We start from the raw sequence: 26,430 nt of genomic DNA on the forward strand, positions 1-26,430 counted from the left end.
GACAACCCCTCTGTAGTCAAGTACAATTATGGCTCAGAAGTGCAGACTTTCCGTGGAACTCTAAGTGTGTCCTCTAGTTTGGTTCTTGCAGGTATCATAGTTAAGTCTTCTCTAATGTAAACATATTCTTGTTCAGCTATATCTTCTGGATTTTTTTTTAAAGGTCTAACAGATGAGGTGCGTAAAAACTATATGGCGATGAAAGCGTTGGCTGATCATACGAGATTGAATCCAGAAAAAAGGCATCATGAATTAAAAAAATTCATCAATACTATACAAACGTGTGTACTGCTTCTCTGGCTGGTACATGTGCATAGAGTGGGACTGAAATTGAGATCCTGGCATGTCAGATTCTTCTGTGAGAAACAGACAATTGGGAAGAAAATGATTACTGGGGGAGACAGTTCTAGTTTTGTATGTCGCTGTAATGTTAGGAGGCCAAGAGGGGGAAGGATGAAACAGAATGGTTCCAAGATCCTGTACAAATTTGAGAGCAAGAACAAGATGATTTCAGTTTCAGGGAATTTAGCTGCATCTCTGAGGGCAAGTACTAATGAAGTGGGAGTAGGGAAATTGCCCTGTGTTTTTCAAATGGCTAATACCTTGTGCTGCTTTTCTTTGGTTTGATCATGTTGGAAATGTGATATTTTTCAGAAATAAGACCGTGCAAAAGGAGCTTCGATACTGGGATTTGAATTTTGATTCCAACTTTTTGTCCTTTTCTGGAAGAACTTTGACAACTGTCAATGTTCAAAGGGAAAGAAGGGTAAGAAAGACAGTTTCAAAATTGTCATGTCATAGTTGGGTCAAAGAGTAATGCAAAAAGGAACTAACTCGATTATGTTAACAATGATGACTGCAGCTCCCTTTTCAGGCTATGCATTCTATGCTAAGAGAACAAGCAATACTCCATAAGAATGCATGTAAAGTGATCAGCACGTGGGAACCTTTGTATTACATCTCTACTTAATACTATGGATATTTGCTGATGGCAAAATCTTGTCCTTAAGAGTTAAATAACTAGAATCAAAATAATTCAGGGTAAACTGTGTTTAAAAAAAGAACTTTAGGCAAAATGAATTTAACAGTTTATTTGAACAAAGATGGATTCATGAATTAAACAGCACTGAGAACCAGAAGAGGTCCGGAGAGTTCCGCTGCAGGAGCGCAGGCAGTGAGCTTCTGTAGGCCAATGCAGAACCAAGACAAAAAATATACTTGTGATGGGTTACTGTAAAGGACCTAGTCAGAGGTTAGTTGGCGGTTTCTGACTGGTAAAGCTTCTAGTTTCACTTTACTATTTACATTGGGCTTTGGTTTGCTTACATAGGAACCTAAAGCTCTAGAACTATCCCAGCCTGATAGCCTGTCAATTAAAAATGTCTGACACCTATGATAGAATTTGAGTTTTACTAACCTATATCTCGATGAAAAATATCTAATTCAGCCATTATTTAAGTTTATAATTATAACATTTCAAAAGGAAATAGCACAGATTTACAAAGGACAAGCACTTGGATAATGTTGATCTTTATGGTTTTATACTTAGTTTCATAATTCTTTTTTAGGTTAACGTGCGTCCACAGCAAGGGCAGTGGATACTGACAACGAGTAGAGTGCCCTTATTTACTCCAATGCCACTTACTCATTGGTTAATGCTCTACAGTAGCAACAATGACGTAATAGCCTCTGACTTAAAAGGCAACCTTGAGTTGTCCATTTCCCAAATGGGTATAAAAATGGAACCAGTAAAAATGTAAGTAGAACATAAATGACTTCCAATTTGAAAATCAGTTAGCAATCTGAAAGTAAAATAACTGAAATATTAAACTGTAAGAATCAGTCACTTTATCACAACTTTGAAAGTGTGTAAAGTCTAATCTCCAGTCAACAAACATTAACACAGGCTTCAGTTACGTATGGTTTATGGCTATCGGGATACTGGTTGAAGGCATGAGAATGAGCAACTTGATGTGAATGGATGAGGGGATGTTAAAAACTAGTTCTCAGTTCCTAATAAAATTGAACTTTTTAAGGAGACTTTACAGCAGTTTTAGGTTTGTTGCAAAATTAAGAGGAAGGTATGGAGATTTCACACATACTGTCTGCCCCCAGCATGTGCATAGCCTCCCCCATTACCAACATCATCCACCAGAATGGTACATTTGTTACAACTGATGAACTTACATTGACACATCCTAATCACCCAAAGTCTACAGTTCACCTTCGAGTTCACTCCCAGAGTTACATATTCTGTGAGACTGCACAAATGAATATGACATGTATCTACTATTAGTTTCATATAAAATATTTTCACTGCCCTAAAATCCTGTCTACCTAATTATTCCTTCCCACCACCCCCAACCCCTGATAACCTCTGGCAACTGCTTTTTCTACTGTCTCCATAGTTTTGCCTTTTCCAGAATGTCATATAGTTAGAATCATACAGAATGCAGCCCTTTTCAGCCTTGGCTTTTCACTTAGAAATATGCATTTAAGGTTCTTCATGTATTTTCATGGCTTGATAGCTCATTTCTTCTTGATACTGAATAATATCGGATTATCTGGATGTACCAGTTTGTCCATTCACTCACTGAAGAATAACTTGGTTGCTTCCAAGTTTTAGATATGAATTAAGCTGCTATAAACACCCAAGGTGCAGGTTTTTGCATGAGACAAGCTTTTAACTCCTTTGGGTAGATACCAAGGAACACAATTGCTGGATCATGTGGTGTAAGAGTTTGTTTAGCTTTATAAGAAACCGCCAAACTGTCTTCCAAAGTATACCATTTTGCATTTAAATCAGCAACGAAGGCGTTCCTGTTGCTCCACATGCTAGCCAGCGTTTGTGTTGTCAGTGGTCCAGATTTTGATCACTGTGTGTAGTAGTGACTCATTTTAATTTGCATTTCCATGATGACATATGATGAACATATTTTTATATGCTTATTTGCCACCAGTATATCTTCTCTTGTGAGGTGTGTAAGGTCTCTGGTTCATATCTTAATCTGTTTTTTTTTTTTTAAAGAGTTTTAAGAGTTCTTTGTATATTTTGGGTAACAGTCCCTTGACAGATATCTTTGGAAAATATAGTCTACCATTCCGTGGCTTGTCTTCACATTCTTTTGACAGTGTCCTTCAGAGCACATGTTTTTAATTTTAATGATCTATTAATTTTTTTTATGGATTATACCCTTGAGGTTATATGGAAAAAGTCATTGCCATACCCAAGATCACCTAAGTTTTATGTTACTTTCTAGCATTTTTGTTTTTGCATTTTACATCTAGGTCTGTGACCCATTTTTAGTTAATTTTTGTGAAGGGTGTATGGTCTGCATCTAGATTCTTTTGCTTTTTCCATGGGAATATCCAGTTCCACTGTTTGTTGAAGAGACCATTTTTACTCCATTGCATTGCCTTTGTTCCTCTGTCAAAGATCAGTTACCTATTCTCATGTGGGTTTCTTTCTAGTCTCTCCATTCATTCATCTACTTGTCTGTTATTTCAGCAACACCACAACTGTCTTGGTTACTGTACTTTTCCGTAAGTCTTGAAGTTGGGTAGTTCAGTCCCTCCTCCACCTTTGTTCTCCTTCAATATTGTGTTACCTGTTCTTGGTCTTTTGCTTCTCCTTATAGATTTTAGAATCAGTTTGTCAATATCCACAATATAACTCACTATGATTTTGATTGGGGTTGCAATGAATCTATGGAGTAGATTAGGAAGAACTGACATCCTCACAGTACTGAGTCTTCCTACCCACGAACATGGAATAACTACATTTATTGAGTCCTTTTTTGATTTCTTTCACCAGAGTTTTGTGGATTTCCCTGATACAGATCTTATACATATTATGGTGGTTTGATACTAAGTATCTTATTTTGGGGGGGTGCTAGTGTAAATGATATTTCATTTTTAATTTCAAATTCTACTTCCAGATTCCTCTTTTGTTCACTGCTCAAATACAGGAAAGCAATTGGCTTTTGTACGTTAAACTTGTATCCTGTAACTGTTATAATCACACTTATTAGTTCCAGAGGTTTTATTTCTCAATTCTTCTGGATTTTTTACATAGAAAATCACGACATCTGCAAACAATGACAATCTTCTTTCTTTCCCAATCTCTCTATCACTTTATGTTGAATTACATTAGTAAGGACTTCCAGTATGATGATGAATTGGAATGGTGAAAAGGGACACCTTTGTCTTGTTTTTTTATCTTAGTGGAAAAGCTTCAAGTTTCTCACCATTAAGTATGATATTAGCTGGGGGATTTTTGTATTAATAGATACTCTGTATCAAGTTGAGGAAGTTCCCCTCTTTCTAGGTTCCCTAGTTTTTATGGTGTAGGATTTTGACAAATGTTGTTTATCCATCTATGGATAAGATCATGTGACTTTTCTTTTTCAGCCTGTTGATGTGATGGATTATATCCCTTAACATTTGAAAATTAAACCAGACTTGCATACCTTGATATGCATGACTTGGACAAATCCCACTTGGCTATCATATAATTCTTCTTATACACTGTTAGATTTAATTTTCTAATATTTTGTTGAGGCTTTTCACATTTATTTTCATGAGACATTGGTCTGTAGTTCTTGTGATGTCTTAATATGACTTCGGTATTAGGATAATGCTAGCCATATAATATGAGTTGGGAATTATTCTCTCTGCTTCTATCCTCTGACAAAGACTGTAGAGAATTAGTATCATTTCTTCCTTAAATATTTGGGAGAATTCCCCAGTGTACCCATCTTAACCTGGTGCTTTCTGTTTTGGAAGGTTTAGTCTTGATTAAATTTCTTTCATATCTATTTCTTGTATAAGTTTTGGCAGATTGTCTTTCAAGGAATTAGTCCATTTCATCTAGGCTATCAAATTTGTCAGCACAAAGTTGTTCATAGTATTATCCTTTTAATGCCCATGGGATCTGTAATGATGTCTCCTCTTTAATTTCTGATTAATAATTTGTGTTGTCTTTTTTTCTTCATTAGTCCACTACAGTCTTATCAATTTAATTGATCTTCTCAAACACCAGTTAGAATTTTTAAATTGATTTTGTTTTCAGTTTCATCAACTTCTGCTCTGGTCTTTATACTCCTTTCCTCTGCTTACTGTGGATTTATTTGCTCTTTTCTAGCTTCCTAAGGTGGTAACTTAGATTATCAATTTTAGGTCTGTCGTCATATTGAACATCATTTATTCAGTGCAATAAATTTCTCTAAGCCCTGCTTTTACTACATCTCACACATATTGTAAGTTGTTTTCACATTCATTTAGTTTAAAATATTAAGTTTCTCTAGATTTCTTCTTTGCCCCCATGTATTACTGTGTTCGGGGATTTTCCAGTTAACATTCTGTTACTCATTTCTCATTGAATCCCATTATCGCAGAGGGGAACTCCATGACTTCTATACTTTAACACACCGCCAAACTAGAAAACTTTTTTCCTTGGGGCCATGGTGTTTTATGATTGAAAATAGAATAAAAACTTCAAAAACAAAATGATCTTTGTAATTTAATGAAAAATTGGTCATTTTAAAAATTTCTATGCGTGAGTTATATGCAACTTGAAAAATATTTCTCATGGCTCCCAAGGTGAAAAAACATGTGAACTACATATGCCTCACAAGGCTCCCAGCTCAAAACTAGTGTGAGTTAAATACAACTCACATGGTAGTTAATGTGTTGTGTGTTTTATGGCCCAGAATGTGGTCTGCCTTGCTGAATATTCCATGTGAGCTTGAAGAATATCTACTCTGCTGTTGTTGAATAAATAGTCTATAGATGTTGCATATCTAGTTAACTTATGGTTTGTTGATTTGAACGGTGTCTTTACTGATTTTTCTGACTGCCTCAGCTATCCATTTCTTTATTATTTTTTATGGATACATAATAATTGTACATACTTATGGGGTACATGTGATATTTTTTTATTTCAGCTTATTATGGGGGTACAAAAGTTCAGGTTATGTATATTGCCCATGTCTCCCCTATCCATTTCTTTCTTTTTTTTTTTAAGACACAGTCTCGCTTTGTTGCCCGGGCTAGAGTGAGTGCCATGGCGTCAGCCTAGCTCACAGCAACCTCAAACTCCTGGGCTTAAGCGATCCTACTGCCTCAGCCTCCAGAGAAGCTGGGACTACAGGCATGCACCACCATGCCTGGCTAACTTTTTCTATATATATTTTAGTTGGCCAGATAATTTCTTTCTATTTTTAGTAGAGACGGGGTCTCGTTCTTGCTCAGGCTGGTCTCGAACTCCTGACCTCAAGCGATCCACCCGCCTCAGCCTCCCAGAGTGCTAGGATTACAGGCATGAGCCACCGTGCCCGGCCTGCCTATCCATTTCTGATAGAGGGGTGCTGAAGTCTCCAAGTATGATAGTGATTCATCTAGTTCTCCTTGCAGTTTTATCAGTGTTTGACTTATGTAGCTTGCTCTGTTGTTAGGTGCATACAAGTCAAGGATTCTTGCAGAATTGACCATTAATCTGATAACTTTCCTTGCTTTGATGTCAGCTTTGTTTGAAATTAATGTAGTACTTCTGCTTTCTTTGATTAGTGTTAGCATGGTATTTTTTCTCCATCCCTTTCTTTTTAATCTGTGTCTTTAAGTTTAAAGAGGGTTTCTCATAGATAACATATAGTTGGGTCTTTTATTCACTCTAATCTCTCAATTGGTATATGTGGACCATTGACATTCAAAGTGATTGATACAGTTGGCTAATATCTACCATTGCTGTTTTGTAGCTGTTGACCATGTTCTTAGTTGCTATTTTTGTCTTCCACTTTTTCTGCCTTCCATGATTTAAAGCGAGCATTGATGATTCCATTTTCTCTCCTTGATTAGCATATCAGTTATACATCTTTTTCACTTTTTTTACTGGTTGCCTTAGAGTTTGCAATATACCCTTCCAATTCAAGTCCATGTTCATCTAACACTATACCTACCGCCTTACAGGTAATATGAGTACATTATAGTAACCCAATAATCCTAATTCCTCCCTTCCATCGCTTGAATCATGGCTGTCATTCATTTCACTTATATAGTTAAGCATATATGACAAATATGCACATATTGAATATATTTTTGCTGTTAACATTTGAACAAACTTATCAGTTAGCTCAATTCAGAATAAGAAAAATGTTTGTTTCACCTTCACTTATTCCTTGCTCTTTCTTTATGTAGATCTGAGTTTCTGACCTCTATTTTTCTACTCTCTGAAGAGATTCTTATAACATTTCTGGCAAAGCCAGGTCTCCTGGTAACAAATTCTCTCAATTTTTGTTTGAGAAAGTCTTTATTTCCTTTACTTTTGAAGGCAAATTTTGCAAGTGTAGAATTATAGGGTTTTTTTCCCTTAAGACTTCAAATATTTCACTTCACTTTCTTCTTGCTTGCATGGTTTCTGAGAAGTCAGATGTAATACTTATCTTTGCTCTTCTGTAGATAAGATTTTTTTCCCCCCTCTGGCTTCTTCCAGGATTTTTCTTTCTATTTGATGGTTATTCTTTTGTAGTTTGAAAATGTTATGCTTAGGTATAATTCTTTGGCATTTATTGTTTGCTTTCCTCTGAGCTTCCTGGATCTGGGATTTGGTCTGACATTAACTTGACGAAATTCAGTCTTTTTTTCCCCTCCAAATATTTCTTCAGTTCCTTTCTCTTTTTCTCCTTTGGTATTTCCGTTACGTATGTGTTACACCTTTCTTAGTTGTCCCACAGTGTTTAGATATTCTCTTATGTTTTCAGTCTTTATTTTTTCTGCTTTTCAGTTTTGGAGGTTTCCATGGATATCCTTGAGCTCAGGGATTCTTTCCTCAGCCATGTCCAATGTGCTAACAAGGCCATCAGAGGCATTCTTTACTTCTATTACAGTATTTTTGATCTTTGCATTTCTTTTGGTTCATTCTCTGGATTTCCAGTTCTCTTCTTACATTCCCATCTGTTGTTGCATGCTGTCTGCTCTATCCTGTTACATTAAACTAAACTTGGCCTCAGGCTGCCTCTATACCTTGAGTTTGTTTTGCTGCTGTGCTTGATAGACATGAAGTAACAGATACTGTACTTCCGCTAGCATATTTTTTCTTAGGCTGGACCTATAGTTGTATGATATTATACATTTAAGGGAGCTGTAAGCTGTGTGTCTGCATATTTAATGCTGGCAACTCTAAAGACGAGCCCGCTTTAATTAAACCAACAATATTTTTATTTACCAAGATTTCCCAAGTCATGTGAACTTAAAAAGCTTTAGATTAGTGCTCAGTTTTCTGAGAAAATACTTAGCTTATATTAGCGTTTGTTTTTAAAAGAATTAGAGCTCTTTTACAATTTAATTTTGGCAATACCATAAATAGATAAATCACACATATGTACATAGCCATGTAGATGGAAAGATCTTATACCCTTCATTCTAAAATTTTAGCCATGTGTCAGGTACAGTAACATCAAGCTTACTAATTTATTAAAGAATGTCTGAATCCAAATTGTTTATACTAGCTGATGAAACAAGACTACCCACCCAGATGGCCAAAACCCTTACTAACATTTGTTAGAAAACTTAATTTTTCATTTGCCAGTTTCCAAGTAGTTTCTGGTTTTTCTTCTCTTCTTCAAATTTAGAAGAGGCATCTCACCTAAATTTGTATTTCCAAAGGGATGACTCTTGGGGTAGGTCCAGGTAGAATATTTATATCTCAAAGGCACAGAGCTTCAAGTTCAAATACCAACATTTGGCCAAAGAAGAGTGTAGCTGTAAAAGCCCACCTCAGACACACAGTAGCACCTTAAACCAAGGAAAGGGTTGTTATAGATTTAAGCCTTTGCTTTCTTAGCTGTCAAAGTTTCTAGTGATATCGATGCAGACCGAGGAGGAGACATCCTTACAAATAGAAGACTGCTTTTGTAGATTTAAGTTTGTTTCTTTTACCAAGAGTGGCACAAAGTAACTAAAATAGGCAGATTCCCAATCCAGCTAGTTCTTTTAAATTAGATTACTGAGTTGGGGTGGAGTCCTTTAATGAAAGGAACAGACAAGGCATCCTCCATGCTGGACTGGGATTGCTTTCACTATTGTTTTGACCTTAAGATTCTTACTGAGGCCTAAAGGGGGTTGTAGAAGCAGACCCCATTGATCTGAGTGCCCAACGTCTACATAAACCCTTTCTTCTAGGTCTTTGGTTCTTTTTGGCCTTTGAGAAGGGAAAGCAATTAAATGGAAGAGTTGGCGAGTTCAGCCTAGGCAGAGGGAGAATAGAGAAAGATGAAGGTGCAATCAGCGTTGTCAGTCAGTGTAAAATTTCTCACTGATTAGTTGCTTAATCTTTTCATTTAGTCTTTCAGATGCCTCCCTGTCAAAAGTATGTTCTGTTGTTTCTGAGGCACTCAGGGTTCCTTTTTATTCCTTCTCCGAAGCTCCTCATAGATGAAAAACATTGTTCAGTTAAATCTTCCACACTGTGGTTACTGAAACCGTTTGTTATTCACACGGTTCACCTTTCCCTCAAACACAGGTTCTAAGATGGGGAGGAATCCCAGGTTCCTTGAATTCAGGTGAACTCACTATTCCCTGTCTTCTCATAACTTTACCTACTCAACCTAGTACAGTTTATGTGACCCAAATACCTAAGGTCTCCCTATAGGACCTGGATCACATTCTGATGTGACTTTTGAACCCCATCTAGATAAAATGCTCAAAGTAGAGAGCTAAAATCACAACTTCCTAGAGGTGAAATCCAAGAGAAGATTTGCCCACAACCCCAGTTGCTGTGAGAGATCAGTGGGCACAGTGGGCCCTGGTGGGTACCTTCATTTAGTCAGCTGATGCTCCTGGGGTCACTGGAGGTCTACGTTGGGATCCCACTTCTGACACTAGACTGTTAAAAGAAAAACTTTAGACAAAATTCAAGAGTTTATTGGAGCAAGAAATGAGCTGACAATCCAGCAACCCTCCTAACCAGGAGAAGTTCAGTGTTCTGCTCCACAACATGGGCAGGCAGCATTTATGGACAGAATGGAAGTGAGGTATAGAAACAGCTTGACAGATTATGGCTTGGTGTTCGCTTTGTTTGGACATGGTCTAATCAGTTGATGGCCTTTGACTGACTAAAGCATGACTGCTGTGATTGACTGAGATTCTGCTCTTTTTTATGGAAGTACATGCCCAAAGTTAGGCTCTTAAGGTAAAGCCGACCAGCGAAACATCCCCCAAAAGGCAGAAGGCATCCTAGATGTGGACACCTTTCCCAAGATCACAGAGCAAGTCTTTCCTGCCATCTGGAAGCCCTAGTTTTCCCTTCATTTTCAGCTATCCTAATCCTTTTCCTTTTCACTTTTCATTATAGAAAAATATGTGGCATCATAATTTGTAGATGGCTTTGCCCTAAGCTTTACTGCTCTATCAAAAAAGGAAACTTGAGTAATAGGTTTACAAAAACAAACTAGTTTCCACTGAAGAAAAATTCCAGTGGGGTTCCTGGTGGCTCATTCTTGGCAGTAGTTGGAGTGCTGGTTGTATGGAATTTGAAAGTAATCTCTAAATTGGGGAAAGTACTGGAATTTATCTCAACTAGTCCTCTCAGGGTCAGACTGGTAGAAGCCACTCTCCAAAAGGTGTGGGGGACCCACATACATGTGTAACACAAACACTAATAGAACACCATGCGGCTTTAGATCTCCTGCTTGCGCGTGTTGGAAGCTTGGACGTGGTGCTGAACAAAACAATGTTTTGCCTACCTTTCCCTTCATTTTGCTGCTACTCTAAGCTTAATTTTAATGGTGGCTGATAACACTGTTTCTTTACACACTGCCACTAAATACCTTAACAAGCCTCTCGAGGGCAAGGAACACATGATGTGCTTACAGGAGCCACCAACAGTTGACTCGCAGCCATCCTAAGTGGAGGAGGTTGAGTTGTTCAAGGCTTTATGATCTTCGTTTCTTGCAGTGGGTTGCCAGGCTACCCTGACTGCTGTGACCAGGCTAATGACAAAATAGTGTATGCCTTTACATCAGACCATTCTACTGCAAACTACGGTCCTTAGTTGCCATCACACCCTGAGCAAAGATTATGACCAGCTGGACTCAAATAGTGTCAACCTGCCTTTATTGCCCGAACTATGACTTGTTTGATTTTTGATTGGTTTGGTTCGTGGAGGCTCCTGGTAAGGAGTACACTGCAGTCTCTTGGTATTAGCCTCCTGGATGGCGGTCATCGTGTCCTCCCGTGGGCACTGTGCTCTCTCAAGCCTTAGACGTTCATATGCAGCCCTCATCGAGAATTGAATAATCTGACTTCAACTACATCCGTAAAAACACAAAGCATTATGACCTTGTAGCTGGTGACTTTCATATTGAGACCAGATAAGTTTATTATGGTGACAGAGCGGTGTCAATGCCCAAGGGTTTGGTCAACCTCTCTCAATCAACTGTCTCACTAAATGGGAAAATTGTTCAGTTAAACTAAATTTGGTCTGAGGCTGCCTCTGAACTTTGAGTCCCTATAGAAAACTACAACCTAACTTGTGACAGAAACAAACTGAAAACCTAATTGTGAAGGGTATATTTTTGTAACAAATAGCTGTCTCGGACAATCACAACAGATAAGCTTGTGTCAGTCACAGGCAGCAAACTGATCAAACCATGTTCAAATACCGCAAACCAAGCTGTAACCCATCGAGCTGTTTCTAACCTCACTTCCATTTTCCACCATAAATGCTGCCTGCCCACGCTGCAGGGCACAGCTCTCCAAGCCTCTCCTGGTTTTGAGAATTGGCAAATTTACTAATCATTCTTTGCTCAAATAAACTAATATTTTTCTTAACAATCCATTCGAGCTCTTTGCACATTAGTCATAGTTGTTTTAAATTTCTCAGCTGATGATTTCAACATTCCTGCCATGTCTGGTTCTGATGTTTGCACTCTCTACAAATTGTGATTTTTTTTTTTTTTTTTGCCTTTGGGTGGTCTCGTAATATTCTCCTCACTGGCCAGACATGAGATATTGGGTAAAAGGATCCGCTGTAACGAGGCCTTTAGTAAAGTGGTGGGAAGGCGTGGGGGGAGGGGAGGGGTTCTACAGTCCTGTAATTTGGTCTCATTCTCTTAATAAGCTTTTGCCTCTGGACTGAACTCTACAAGTGTTTAAGTTTTTTTATTTTTTGTCCCCCTCCTCCCTTAGGTGGGTCAGCGTGGTTAGGGTAGGGCAGTTCCCCTTTCCCATATGGAAGGCTAGAGCTCAGCGCAGTTGGTATTTCCCTGCAGTCAGTCTCTAACGAGCAGAGCCTTCCATGGTGGTAACTAGTTTCTCCTGAGGGCAGGCTGTGTTGACAGCAGTTTGCCCTGGGGCACTTCAAAAGGGTGGCTCTTCCTCGCCCTCTGCTGGCAACAGGAGGGAATTCTCTGATCTTCACTGCAAGAACCTGGTCAAGCTCCCAGAACTGTGGGTTCCCCTGTGACTGGGCACACCTGGACCTCCTAACCCTCACAGTTGCCCACGCTGAGCCTCCAGCATCTATCAATTCCAGTCCAGCATTCTTACCCCAGAAGTGTTTCCCTGGGAGGTTTCCTGAGTCTGTGCTGGTTAGCCACGACGCCTGCTCTAGCCTGTCTCTGCAGTCTTGGGGCAGTGGTTCGCCCTGTGTCCTCACCTCTTAAGAATCCTGGGAGTGTTGTTCATCTTCTCAGTCTGCTTAGCTTGTGCTTGTTGTTGGACAGAATGGTGACTTCCGAGCTCCTTACAAGGAGAATCAGAAACTGGAAGTCTGTTTTGTTTTTGTTTAACAAACTTTGTACTGAAATGCTTACCTTGGCATTTTATCACATCTCATTTCATTGACTGCATGGAATGTTTACTATGTTTTTCTGTGCATTACCTTTTGAACATAGATGATAAACTTCTTTTCTAGGATTGCAGTACGTGATGCTGACTCCTATCAAGCCGTGTTACGGAGACAGACTAAGGAACCACCACAGATGGTAAGTGCCCCCTTGGAATGTGGACAGTCCTCAGTTATTCTAAACTGCATCTGCGTGTATTTCAGAATTTGGAATGTTACCATCATTTTCCTAAACTAGCCAATGAGTGCAAATTTACCTCTAACATTGATAAAAGCAAACTTTCAGTGTTTACCTATTCTTTAGTATCGCCATCTTATGCTAATTTGCTCAGGCTTGAGGACTTGGAAGTATAAAAACCTACACATAAGTTGAAAAAAACACTACACAAATGTACAGTGATGTGGATAACAGTAATCCTCACATCATTTTTGTCCCCAGGTATAACCAACCTGCTGAGTCTATGACTGATCACTTCTAGTGTGTGCTTCCCCTTGCTTCACCTGGGATTTTTCTTGGGATCTTCTTTCCTTTCCTTCCATCCAGTATCTTAGGCCATGTTGTTTTTATGTTGTAATTCAACTACGATAGTGATTTTCTTTTCTTCTGTTCTTGGGTTCTTTTCCCTAGTTCATCTTGTGTTCTTCTTTCTTCCCCCAGGATGATTTGGGTGGGGGGGGTGTCTTTGTTTCTTGACCATAAAGCCAGAATGTTTTTCCCTACTGTTGTTTACATACAACCTAGATTTTCTTAATTGCCACTAAGGGAACTGTAGACTACCTTGGAGAATACCTTATGAGCCATACTTATTCTTAAATGAAATGTATTCACTTTAAAATCCTGTTGTACTTAAATTTTATGGCTTGCTTCCTGTTACTTGAGTGCTTTGTTTTATTCCTCTCTGGGCCTGTAGCCTTAAGGCCTTAGCTAAATCAGAGAAACCCCCATTGGGAACCAGCAAACTATCATATTTTGTATGTCAGAATCAGAGTTAAAGGAGCTTTGGTTGCTGTTTGAATTTCAGCTCTTTCTCATAGTAGGAATTTCTCTGCACATCTAGCACCTGACTGAAATTTTAAAGATTGCTTTTTTTAATTGTGGGACTTTCTTTAAAAATATTTTCTTTTGACTATGAAACTGTCCCACTTTTACTCATTTACCCTATTTTTGCTTTTTGGAACAGCGTCTTTCCCTCCTCAGGGTATTGCTTAAATAGCGTAAGGGATCATGTCAGACGGGGCTGGAGCATGGCCACAATGTCACGTGCTCCAAAGAGTTAAGATGGTGACCAATCATATGGGGACTAAAATTCATGTGCAAAATTGTCCCTAAGTACAGATGGAAATCTCTACAGACCAGGACTAGAGGGGAACTCATGTGCATGACACGAGTAACGCTGTTGTGGCTCACAGACTCCAAAGCTCTGAGTCGCTGGGCAGGGGCAGAACGCGGCTGCGATAAAACAGCAGGCCCCGTGTCTATGTTGTGTCTCAGACAAAACATTAACTTCACAAACATGAACATGAGTAGAAGTGACCCTACTAACAAGTACTCACAGTCTGAGGGTGTGCTTGTTCCCTTCTGGTATACAGAGACAACAGCTTGGAGACCACTATTTTAAATTAGTTTTGATGAAGAAACACATATTTGTTTTAATTGGGGAGTAAGGTAGAAGTAGAAGAAATGATAGTATGTTCGGGTTACAGCTTATTTTTCAGAAAGGAAAACAAATCTAGTATTAAGGCTATAAAAATAAACATGAAACAGTCATCTCACTTATTATTAATGCATTCCTGATCATCAGACCCTTGCAGTTAAAAATGCCAGCTGGGAACACAGTCATGGTTATTCTAAATAGAAAACCATGAAATTGTTCTATTTAAAATGATTATTACACATCAACCCAATCTAAACCTCCAATTCCTCTTTTCTAAATACTTAAAAAACTTTTATTCCCTTTAATCTTATATTTTAGTATAGTTTCAGAGTTAGAGGAAGAATTACAAAGATAATACAAATATTCCCTCTATACCATGATCCAGATTCCCCAAATGTTACATTTTACAACATCCATTTTCTCCTTTTCTCCCTTGCCATATATATGTGACTGATATTCACAGGAGTCATTCTGTGTGTGTGTGTGTGTGTGTGTGTGTGTGTGTGTGTGTGAGAAACATGTGCTGCTCCACTTATCCCTAATTTCTTATTTTGAAAAGAACAGATATAAGGATATACTCTTAACCAGGTATTACCTGGATTTAAAAAATTAATCCTGATATCATACTATCTTCTAATATACACACCTAATTCAAATTCTTCCGATCATCTCCTTTATAGCAAAATAAGTTATTTGTCTCACTCAGAATCTATCCAAGATAACATGGAACATCTGGTAGATATCCTTTTTTAGTTACCTTTTAATCCAGAAAATGTCCCTGGTCTTCTCTTGGGTTATATGGCCTTGATATTTTGCAAGTGCACTGGCAGTTACCGTGTAGAACATCCCTCCATTGGGGTTTGCCATTTCCTTGTAATTAGGTTCAGGCCATGTGCTCTTACATAAAACCACGGAAGGAACGCTGGGTTCTCCTCAGTCCATCACATCAGGAAGCACGTGACATTGACTCAACTGGTAATTTAAATTTTGATCATTTGGTTAAGGTGTGGTCTGGTAGATTCCACTATTTTAAAGTTATTTTTTTTTCTTTGTAATTGTCTTTTGTGGGTTTAAAATATGTGAAGATTATGCAAATTTCCTGTTCTCACTGAAATTTCACTCACAAGCTTTAACATCGATTGATACTTACCTGAAACAATTATTACTATGGTGTTCACCAAATGGTGATTTTTTTTTTTTTTTCTCCTTTCAGTATCCCTTCTGTATATTTATCAGTTGGTATGCTACTGTGTAAGGAAGAGCTCTTTGTTCAATTTTTTACTCATATAAACATGGACTCATAGATTCCTAACATTTAGTGGATTATAATCTTTTACCCATGCTCAGTTTGTTCCCTTCACATTTAGTACCTTGCAAATACAACTGATGCCCCGACTTCTATCACCATAGCTTAGTGACGCCTGGTTTTGAACTTTATCTAAACAAAATTGTGCAGACTTGTCTTTTGCTCAGTGTTGAGGTTCAACTTTGGGTGCAGCCATGGTTTACTCATTCTGTTGCTCTGTGCAGTATCCCATTGTTTTTTAACTTAACTCTTTCCATTGTTTATGACCACGTGGGATGTTTCTAATTTGGCTATTACTTATATAGTGCTGTTAATGGGTACTCTTGTACATGTCTTATGCACATGAGTATGCAATGCTAGTGGCGATGTACCTGGGAGTGGAATGTTCAATGTTATTAGGTACTACTAGTCAGTTTTCCAAAATAGGTGTACCAGTGTTCACATCCACTGTCAGCCTGCGCATTCTGGTAGCTAAATGTCTTTCCCAATACTGTGTGCTAAATCCACTGTGTTTAGTTTTGAGTGGTAGACATGTGAAACTTAAGCACACTTTCCTTGGCAGGACATGGTCTCTAATTTCTGCTCCTCTCCCTCTATATGGCTGTCACAGTCTCTTTAACAGCCTCCCAGCCACATTTACTGGGATGGCAGATACCTCAGGCGAATGCAGCCTCAATTGCTGGGATCAACTCTCTAGGTCTCCCCTTCTCTCCTATAGTAACCCTCTAATTCTTTATTGTCTTACTAGACCTGTTTGGGCCTTAACCAGACATGCCCTTATGCTTCCATTCCGCTTGACTAGCTCTTCTCGGGAGGAGACAGGTCCATGCTATTTCAGAGGCTAAAATCTTAAGAGAAAATGTTAGTTCACCACTCTTAGGAAACTCGGGGGACAGTGGATAAAAAATTAGAATCTCAAAGATTTGACACATTTAAAAACTTGACCTATTAACCTACTTACATCCATGGGCCTGTCCTCAGGAGCCTCTCCCTAAATACACACATACACACATATGTAGAGTTGCATGTGTCTGTAGTGTATGTGTGTGCAATTTGTATCCAAATGATTAGGTGCTTTTGAAAATGACATGTATAAGTGAGTGTTGGCAGGAACTCTTTAAATCATTACGTTGTACTTGGAGAAATCCTTGGCAACTGATGTGCTCAGTGTCATACCACACACACAGACCACACTACATTACAGTTAGAAACCAGTAAAACCATATGCACTTGGGAACCAAAGAACTACTTCTAAGTCACAACTATGTTAAAGAGAAGTGATATCAGTGAAGAAAAACCCTTTAGAACTGTGAGACCATGCAAGTACTATGTGTTAAAATCTGTAGGATGCAGCAAACCAGTGATGGGAGGAAGGGGCCGTTGGACACACTCTGAACGAAGGCTGGATCTTCATGCACTAAGAACACTGAGTTTTAATACACACAGGACAGAGTAAACCAAAATAAAATAGAATGAAAACAGTAAAATCAGAAATGAAATCAACCACAAATTAAAGCTGGTCCTTTGAAAATGTTAACAAATAGGTACTGTCAAGCCTCAAAAAAGACTAGGGCTAAACATTAGCAACAAATAAGAGTTCATTAGTATAGATTCACTGCAGATTAAAGAAATATTAGAACAACTATGAGCTACTGTGTACCAGTAATTTGAAAATTTGAAAGAGATCAGTTTTAGAAAAAAATGTAAATGATTATATATTTTACATAGTCTTTTTGTATAAACATTTTGTATTTGTCTGAACTATAAGAAAATATTTCACTTAATCAGTACGGATAATGTGTTCAAAATATCATGTGAAAGGAAGGAATATGGAACAAGAATTTCTTTACTCTGGTAAAAGACGCCTGTCTAAAACATCCTGTAAGTAGCACCATGTAAAATACACTGATTCTCCTATTAACGTCAGGAGCAGGCCAATTGGTAACCATTCTTCCTACCCACTTAGTGTCCTACTGGAGGTCCTACCCAATGTTTGAAACTTTGTGAATCAGGCAGTTTCCGTAACTCCCAAGTTTTTTTGTTCAGCAGTAAAATGGGGATAATATGAATAGTACTTATATCAAGGGGTTGGTGAATTAACTGAGCCAAGTAAAGCATCTGGCAAGTGCCCTACACATAACTCCATAAATGGTGACTATCCTGACCATGGTATCCTTTCATCTGTTTCTTTAAACCATCCTTGTTCACATTGTGATAAATGCCTAGAAACTGAATAACTTGGCCATTGATGCATATTGCTAATTTTTGCCTATCTTGCAGTCTGTTTCCTCAATATACCCCTACCATTGCCTAATGTGATATGATTCTAGACCCTTCACCTTTTGGACTCAGACATTTGCTTAACAAGCAGGTCCCAGCTTGTCAGTCTTCCACCTAAATTGCCTCCTCGAGATGGTTTTCATTTGCCATATCACTCTTATTCTATCTTAGCAAATTTCACGTTTGCTTGCTTTCCAGGTGGTTTGCTTACTGTCTGATGACGAGAAAGACAGGTATGATAAAATAAAAAAATACCTATGTACTGCATGCCCGACTCCAAGCCAGTGTGTGGTGGCAAAAACCTTAAAGCGCCCCAAGATATTTCCAGTTGTTTGTGAAAAGCTTGCCCAGCAGATGGTTTGCAAGATGGGAGGAGCCCTCTGGAAGGTGGATACAGGTGTATGTTAGATTTCATTGCCTTTTCTTTGATTCATGTTTGATAAAACTTAAGAGTCTATCTTTTAATTTATGGTTAAGTTTTGCTCATATTCTAACTCAATTTACTTTTTTAAAAAAATTAAGATAAAGAAAGCGATGTTCGTTGGTATCGACTGTTTCCATGATACTGTAAATCGAAAGAAGTCAATTGCAGGATTTGTGGCAAGCACCACTGATCAATTAACAAAGTAAGTAAGCTCTGGCAGATGTTTAGTTGTGGCTGTCTGTGGACCAAATGGGAGAGGAGAACCCAAGTAACACTTGTTAACTCAAGACGTTAGGAGTTCTGTGGATGAGTTATTCTTAGTCATGTGCTCTCCTGATTTTTTTCTGGCACAGTGATTGCTCCCAAAACATGTTTGTATGGAGACTGGCTCTACATCATTTTCTGTAGCTGCCTAAATACCACAAATGTGGTAGCTTACAACAACACCCTCTTGTTTCTGCACAGTTCTCTGGGTCAGACGTGTGGCACTGCATGGCTCTCAGGGCCTTCTGAGGCAGAAATTAAGGTGTCAGGCAAAGCACATTCTCATCCGGCAGCTTGGTGGTCCTCTTCCAAGCTCCTGTAGTCATGGAGGGTGGAATCAATTTCTTTGTGGTTGTAGAACCAAAGTCCCTGTTTGCTTCCTGACTGTCAACTGTGGACCAGTCTCAGCTCCCAGAGGTCGCCCACATTTCTTTCCATGTGGCTCCCTCCCTTCCATCTCTTGAGCAGCCAGGGCACACTGGGTCCTACTTTTAATCTCTCTGACTTCTTTTTCTGCCTTCAGCTAGAAAAAAACGCCCTGCTTTTAATGGAGCTCATGTGGTTACATAGGCTTCATCTGGAAAATCTCCTTGTCAGAAAGCCCACTGAGCCAGAGCACAACATAACCACAGGGATGGTATCTCACCATGGTCACAGGCTCCAGGGTAGGACAGGTAGATTCTGTCCAATGTAGGCTCTAATCAGTAAGTGCCTTTATGGGGATCGCCAATTTGCAGGGCAGTACCTCAGACAGATGTGGGTAAAGAAACACTGAAACTGAACCAGCAGCCAGGGGCCTGCATGGGACCTTGTCTCTTTACGTGCTTGTACATAATGTACTTGCGAAAGGACACTTGCTTCTCTATCCCAGGTCTCTCCTTTCCTCCCAGGCCCTTTTATTTTCTGTCTTTAGAGTAGAAATCACACTTCGAATGGAAATGCATTTGCAGTCTTGAGTTTGCAGTCCCTCGTACATTACATGATGTACAGTCATCGCAAATCACCACTAGGTTTAATGTTTGTGGCCCACTAGGTATAATTCCAGAGTCATCTTGAAGATCCATCATTATTTCCACAGATGATGTCACTCCTTCCAGTCACACTTTATTCCAATATAATGCATTGCTTTGTTCTAGTTTTTTCTTTAGAATTAGAAAATCATGCTGCAATAACAGGGAAAAATCAAGCTTTCATTTATCCAACAGATATTTGAGCACTTATCACATTCCAATGCTGAGTCTACAGCAAAGGAAGTGTAGAGCCACCATGCCCAATTGTATCCCATGGGGCTTATGGCCCAGGGAAGAGGAAGACAGACAAATGCATCAGTGTGTCAGGTGCTCAGACAGGGTTATTCTAAAATAGACAAAAACACAGTAAGGTGAGAGAAACTTGAGACAGACATACCTTTACTTGCTATACTGAAGTTGTCACAATAGCCATCACTGTCCTAAAGTAAGCTGCTTTCTCAATGATGATGGCTATGGATGATCCACTGTTAAAGATGTTGACCCCAAAGCAGGAACCCTCGGGAGCGATGGGTTTTCATCCTATCGCATTTCCCAGCAGGTGAAACCACAGTGGTCATGCACATCAAAGCATGATGGACTTGCAGTAATGTCAACAAATGCTTCCACTGCATCATTACTATACACGTGTATTCAAAACTACATGCAACGCCTATGCTATCAGAAGAGGCCCCTACTCTGACCTCTGTGGGGACATGAAAGAATTGGTCTTCAACTGGATCCTAACCTACGGATAGCAATTTTTTTTTTTTTTGGACATAGACTAATTCAGAATCCAAATGATGACATTTTAAGAATCCCTTTTTTCCAAATGGGTGGTGTGCTTTTCTGTGAATAGGTGGTACTCTCAATGTGTCATCCAGGAAGCAGGAGAGGAGATTGTGAACGGGCTGACCGACTGCCTGAGAGGTCAGTGTCTTGTGGAGGTTGGGGACCCTGACTCTCTATACCAGTAGTTCTCCACCAATGGAGACACAGCCCCCAGAGGATATGTGGTCATGACTGAAAACCTTTTTTGCGTGTCACAACTGGGGTGGAGGTGCTACTGGCATTTAGTGTAGTGGGATGTCAGGGATGCTGGTTAAACATCCTACCACATGTAGGAAAACCCGGCCACACACACACCACCACTGATACTTACCTGGCTCAGAATTTCACCAGTGCTGCTGTTGAGAAACTCTGGACTGGACTGAGGAGGTGAGCAGTGAAACTGCCCTGAAAGCTACAGCGAAAGGTGAACGTGAAAGTTGCCAAAGATAGCAAAAGCTGGTTTATTCCAAGTTTATTCACACGTTTCTGGCTTCCTTTCAGCGGCTCTGGAGGTCTGGTGTCAAAACGAATCATGTGTGCCACGTTCTGTCATTGTGTATCGGGACGGAGTGGGGGATGGTCAGCTGCAAGCACTGCTTGACCACGAGATACCGCAGATGCTGGCCTGCCTAAAAAACATCCCCTCCCGTGAAAAGTAGGTACATAAATTGTGACATGCAGGTTTTATGAGCTCCACATTCTAGTCTTTGTAAACAATCTGTCTGGTGGGAAAACCCCACACAACACGTGATGAGAGAAGGTACTTCATACAAACACTGCCTTCCACGGATGGGTGGGGAGAAAAAAGGCCCTTCCCCTCGGGCTTTGTGTCCCACATCCAAGGCAGAGTGTAACGCAGAACTGCAAGGCAGCAATAGCAGATTGCTCCCCCATGTAACCCAGATGAATCTTTTCCCCACTTCCTTCCAAGTCTTTCTGTGGAGGCTCGTTCATCTCAGATGTTCATACAAATCCATGAGCATGGCTTACCAGTGGTTTGCACTTACCCCTCCTTCATGCTGGAGTTGTAAGTCTGAGGGATGGGGATCCCTCCCAGCTGTTCCTCCAGCCGCATCTGCTTGAGGCCAGCAGGGATGGCAGGAAGGATCCTGAGGTGGTGAGGAAGGGACCCTTCCCCTAGGCTGTGGGTGGCTGTGAAGAGATCCCCCCTCATCTGCTTTGATCAGGTACATGGAGCTACGACTGTAAAGCTGGAGCGTATGGAGGGAAGCTGTCTGCAGATTCTTTAACAGGTCTTAAGCGTGTGATGTTTTAATACCTTGACTGCTTCTGAAATAAGACTGAGTAAACATAGTGACACTTATCTTCACTTTTAAAGTGTAGCTTTAACTTTCATTGTGGTGAAGAAACGAATAAACACCAGATTTTTTGCTGTTTCTGGAAGAAGTCTTCAGAATCCAAATCCAGGAACGGTTATTGACGTGGAGTTGACCAGGAAGGAATGGTAAGCCACTTCTCACATTTGCATCTGGATCTGTGATGTTCAGTTCACTTCAGCACAACCACTTAATTCCAGTAACTTCACCTTAAAGCATCTCTGATTCTTTACAACTAATTAGGTCTATATATTTTACTACTGGCCAGAGGTTCTTCATTTGGATCTGGAAATTATGATTGGTCTTCTGGTGGTTTAAGTCTCAATAAAAATTTTTATAAATACCTAGGACTAAGTAAAAGTTTGTTTTCCTGTAGTCCTAAAACCCCTTTAATTATGAATATATATCAAGTTATGTTTATAGTGACAATTTAGAGTTATCACAAATCCAGTTATACTGAAAATCCCTTAACTACCAAAATGTTTTATATAATAGCATAAGAGGTGTTAATTTTTGAAATGGCTTTTCTGTTTTTAAAGGGGGCAACATGTAAAATGAGACCGGTTTCTCTTCTGTAAAGGATTTTGTAAATGTATTTTATAAGCAAAAATACAGCATTCAGTTTTATGTGGTCAGCCCTGTTATTCATAGACATAATGTAGTAATTCTAAACAGTGATTTGGGATTTTTTTCTTAGGAGAAAGTAATCCACCATGAATGAGAACCAGCAGACAAAACATTAGAATTAGACATCCAAAAACTTGCAGAATATGAAATGTTTGAAGACATTCTATGTAACAGTATTCTTAAATGAGAAAAGATATAACAATGGAATAAAGGTCAAAGAGAAATGGCCAGGCGCGGTGGCTCACGCCTGTAATCCTAGCACTCTGGGAGGCCGAGGCGGGTGGATCGCTCAAGGTCAGGAGTTCGAGACCAGCCTGAGCAAGAGCGAGACCCTGTCTCTACTAAAAAAAAATAGAAAGAAATTATCTGACCAACTAAAATATACATAGAAAAAATTAGCTGGGCATGGTGGCACATGCCTGTAGTCTCAGCTACTCGGGAGGCTGAGGCAGTAGGATTGCTGAAGCCCAGGAGTTTGAGGTTGCTGTGAGCTAGGCTGACGCCACGGCACTCACTCTAGCCCGGGGAACAAAGCAACACTTTTTTTTTTTTTTTTTTTGAGACAGAGAACTAAAACACTGAATATCTATTGATATAATCAAAATGAGGAAAATCAATGGAAGGGCTAAAGAGCAGATTAGACACAAAAGAAAACAATTAAATGGAAATACATTCACAACATTCCCATAATGCAGTGGAGAGCCATAAAAATGTGGAAGAAAAAAGTTATGAAAAATGTAAGGCAACGGCCAGGCGCAGTGGCTCACGCCTGTAATCCTAGCTCTCTGGGAGGCCAAGGCGGGAGGATCGCTCAAGGTCAGGATTTCAAGACCAGCCTGAGCAAGACCCTGTCTGTACTAAAAATACGAAGAAATTATACGGACAGCTAAAAATATATACAGAAAAAAATTAGCCGGGCACGGTGGCACATGCCTGTAGTCCCAGCTACTTGGGAGCCGGAGGCAGGAGGATTGCTTGAGCCTAGGAGTTTGAGGTTGCTGTGAGCTAGGCTGACGCTACAGCACTCTAGTCCGGGCAACAGAGCGAGACTGTCTCAAAAAAAAAAAAAAATGTAAGGCAAGATAAGATTTGCTATATATCGAATAGCAGCTCCTATAGGAGATAAGATGTGATGGGGGTGGCGCAATATTCAGAGAGAAAGCCTGAGATTTTTGAACCCTCGGACTGAAGAATAATAGAACTTGAGCAGGAGCAATAAAAAAAAATGTTTACACTTAGACAAATTATAGTGAAACTTCATAAATCCTAAAAGCCAGAAGAATAACATATTTATAAATAAAAATTATTCAACAGTAGAAACAAGAATACAATGAAAATAATCTTTAAAATGCTAAAATATAGCTGTTACACTAGAACTTGATACCCCAATAACCTATCAAGGGTGACAGTGAAATACAGACATGCTCAGTTGAACACATACAGTACATACATTAACAGATCCACCAGATCCTCACTGAGAACAACCTAAAATTTGTATTTTAGGAAGAAAACTGACCAACTAAGGAACTGAGATGCAAGAAGCAATGCTGTTCAATGATGGTTGAGGAGTATAAAAACTCCTTGACTTCAGAAATAATGACTACTTTATAGGGCATATTGAAACAAGATAGATCTAAAATACTGGACATAACATTTACGTAGGAAAGGAGTCATGGGGTTAAAGCATTTTGAGATTCTTCAGTTAGGAACATTGGTAGAACTTCTGATTAACTTTGGGCTGAAGTCAATTATGCAAATGAAAGAGTTACGTGAAACCACAGTGGGGAAATAAAACATCCCAACAGATAGGGAAAAGTAAAGTAAAAGGCAGAAACGTTAATCAAGTACCATAGAAAGCAGGAAAGGATTAAAGAACAAAGCAAACGAAAAGTATGAAACAGAGCACAACATAAAATTCTGGTATTTATCATATCAGTAGCTCAAACTTGCCAGTTATACCATTTAGAGGACTTGAGTATATTCCAGTGATTCTTGGGGAGAGGGAGGATGCTTCATCCAGGGATCTCTGAATCTGAAAACTTATGGCCATATCAAATGTGCCAATTTTGTTTGTTCTCTAGGCCTCCGTACATGTACTTTAACTGTAAATCTCATAAGTTATTCTTACTAGTGTCAATGACTTAAGTGTCCTTTGTAGATATGCTTTATCAAGTCAGTGATCACTGTTAGGCTTCTAAATGTAAAGGAAATTCTGTAGAATGGATTTCTATAAACTAATATACTTAAATGTCTTCATGTACTAAGTTTATGATCTTTTTCTAAAATAAGCTGATATCCACATGTTCTATAATTCCAGGTATGATTTTTTTATTGTGAGTCAGTCTGTGAGAGAAGGAACTGTGACCCCCACTCACTACAATGTCATCTATGACACAGTTTGCTTGCGTCCAAATACAGTACAGCGTTTAACTTACCAACTATGCCACATGTATTATAATTGGGCAGTAAGTATTTTTTGGTTTTGATTTCCTTTCAGATCTATAAAATGTACTGTTCAAGACTGAACAATTTTGAACCTTTGAATTCTATGAAAATTTAAATTTAGGGAAAGTAGATGTAAAATGAAAAAAATCCTCAGTTTTACTTTCTTTCTACCAAAGGGTATCATTCGGGTTCCTGCTCCTTGCCACTACGCCCATAAACTGGCCTATCTTGTGGGCCAGAGCATTCACGAACAACCAGATAGTTCACTGTCGACCCTTCTCTATTACCTTTGACCTACAGAAGAAGGCCTGAGGAGGTGATGAAACTACAACTTGTAAATCTGTTTTAGCTTTTGAAGCTGGGTGTCTGCAATATTTTCCTAGATCCACAGCTTTAAGTTCTAATCCTTGACTGGATACGAGAGAGGTTCTGAGTAGTATATTCTGCTTTCAGTACCATTACTGACTTTTTACACAAGATGAATTTTCCAGGAGGAAAACTGACAGGGTTTGGCTAGCAATTTACCCTTCAAATATGTCACAAAGACTTCATAATTAAATACACCTGAGCATTTTGCATCCCAACCAGTGCCACTTTAATAATGAAAAGATTGGACACTAGTCACATCTGTGAATAAGTAAATCCTACTTGGAAAACTTTTTGAAACATTTCATTTGTTTTTAAAGAAGAAAGGAAGTTATAAAAATAACAAAACTAGATGGGGATTTGTTACCTAATATTTAGTCCTTAGACGAAGCGACCTATTGATAAGTTACATATGAAGGATTGAACATAGTGACATAAAAGTTGGCACCTTAGGACCAGGAAGACATTATGTCCCTTTTTCCACAAAGAAGGGAAATCAAGAGCTGTTAGCATTTGTTTAATTTATTCTATTGTGCATGTTCCCAGTAACATTATTATGTTAGCTGTACCCACAATAAGCGTCTCAAGTTGTTTAAGTGAAGCTACTATGTTTTTCCTGAACATTTTTTTCCCTCCACTTACAACTATCTTTAAATAGACTTGGGAAACAATCTGTGAGAACCTTGTTTTCTTACACTCCTTAACCAGTGGTGTTTTGGGGGTGTGGATGAAGATTAACTTCAAATATGTCCAAAATGGTATGTTTAAAAACAATATAATTGCTTTATGTTAATTTAGGTTTATAATTTGAACCAGTCTTAAAAAATTAAAACATTTAGGAAAACACTGTAATCCAGCTGTCACAGTACTGCCAGCAGTGAAAAACGTGATATGATATAGGATATGGGTTCATAATTTAAGAAAAGCTAAGTTGACATGTTCTTTTCTGAATTTAGAATTTTATTTGTGATAATACATTTTAAAGATCTAAAACCATTTGGAAGGAACAAACTGAAAGTAAAACTTTCTGCATGTTTCCTATACAGT

General features: G+C 39.0%; 1 protein-coding gene and 1 long non-coding RNA gene across 2 annotated transcripts in view; one reads left to right on the top strand and one right to left on the bottom strand.

Moving 5' to 3' along the window:
• PIWIL3 (piwi like RNA-mediated gene silencing 3) overlaps positions 1–25,320 on the top strand; it is a 37,520-nt gene extending 12,200 nt beyond the window's left edge. Inside the window, exons 11-20 of the mRNA XM_045535109.1 lie at positions 164–281; positions 655–766; positions 12,960–12,980; positions 18,281–18,481; positions 18,605–18,708; positions 20,637–20,707; positions 21,110–21,263; positions 21,948–22,073; positions 24,890–25,037; positions 25,194–25,320. Of these exons, the coding sequence (XP_045391065.1) occupies positions 164–281; positions 655–766; positions 12,960–12,980; positions 18,281–18,481; positions 18,605–18,708; positions 20,637–20,707; positions 21,110–21,263; positions 21,948–22,073; positions 24,890–25,037; positions 25,194–25,310 (1,172 nt within the window). The 3' untranslated portion in view covers positions 25,311–25,320. The remainder of the gene's footprint in view (positions 1–163; positions 282–654; positions 767–12,959; positions 12,981–18,280; positions 18,482–18,604; positions 18,709–20,636; positions 20,708–21,109; positions 21,264–21,947; positions 22,074–24,889; positions 25,038–25,193) is intronic.
• LOC123625758 lies at positions 1,076–12,665 on the bottom strand. The gene is made up of 3 exons (XR_006730639.1): positions 12,653–12,665; positions 9,811–9,880; positions 1,076–1,182 (listed from the first exon to the last, which is right to left on the bottom strand). It is a non-coding gene; the product is annotated as an uncharacterized LOC123625758 (long non-coding RNA).
• Positions 25,321–26,430: the final 1,110 nt, after the last annotated feature.

This window comes from Lemur catta, chromosome 21 (assembly GCF_020740605.2).
Source record: "Lemur catta isolate mLemCat1 chromosome 21, mLemCat1.pri, whole genome shotgun sequence".
NCBI classification, from domain to species: Eukaryota; Metazoa; Chordata; class Mammalia; order Primates; family Lemuridae; genus Lemur; species Lemur catta.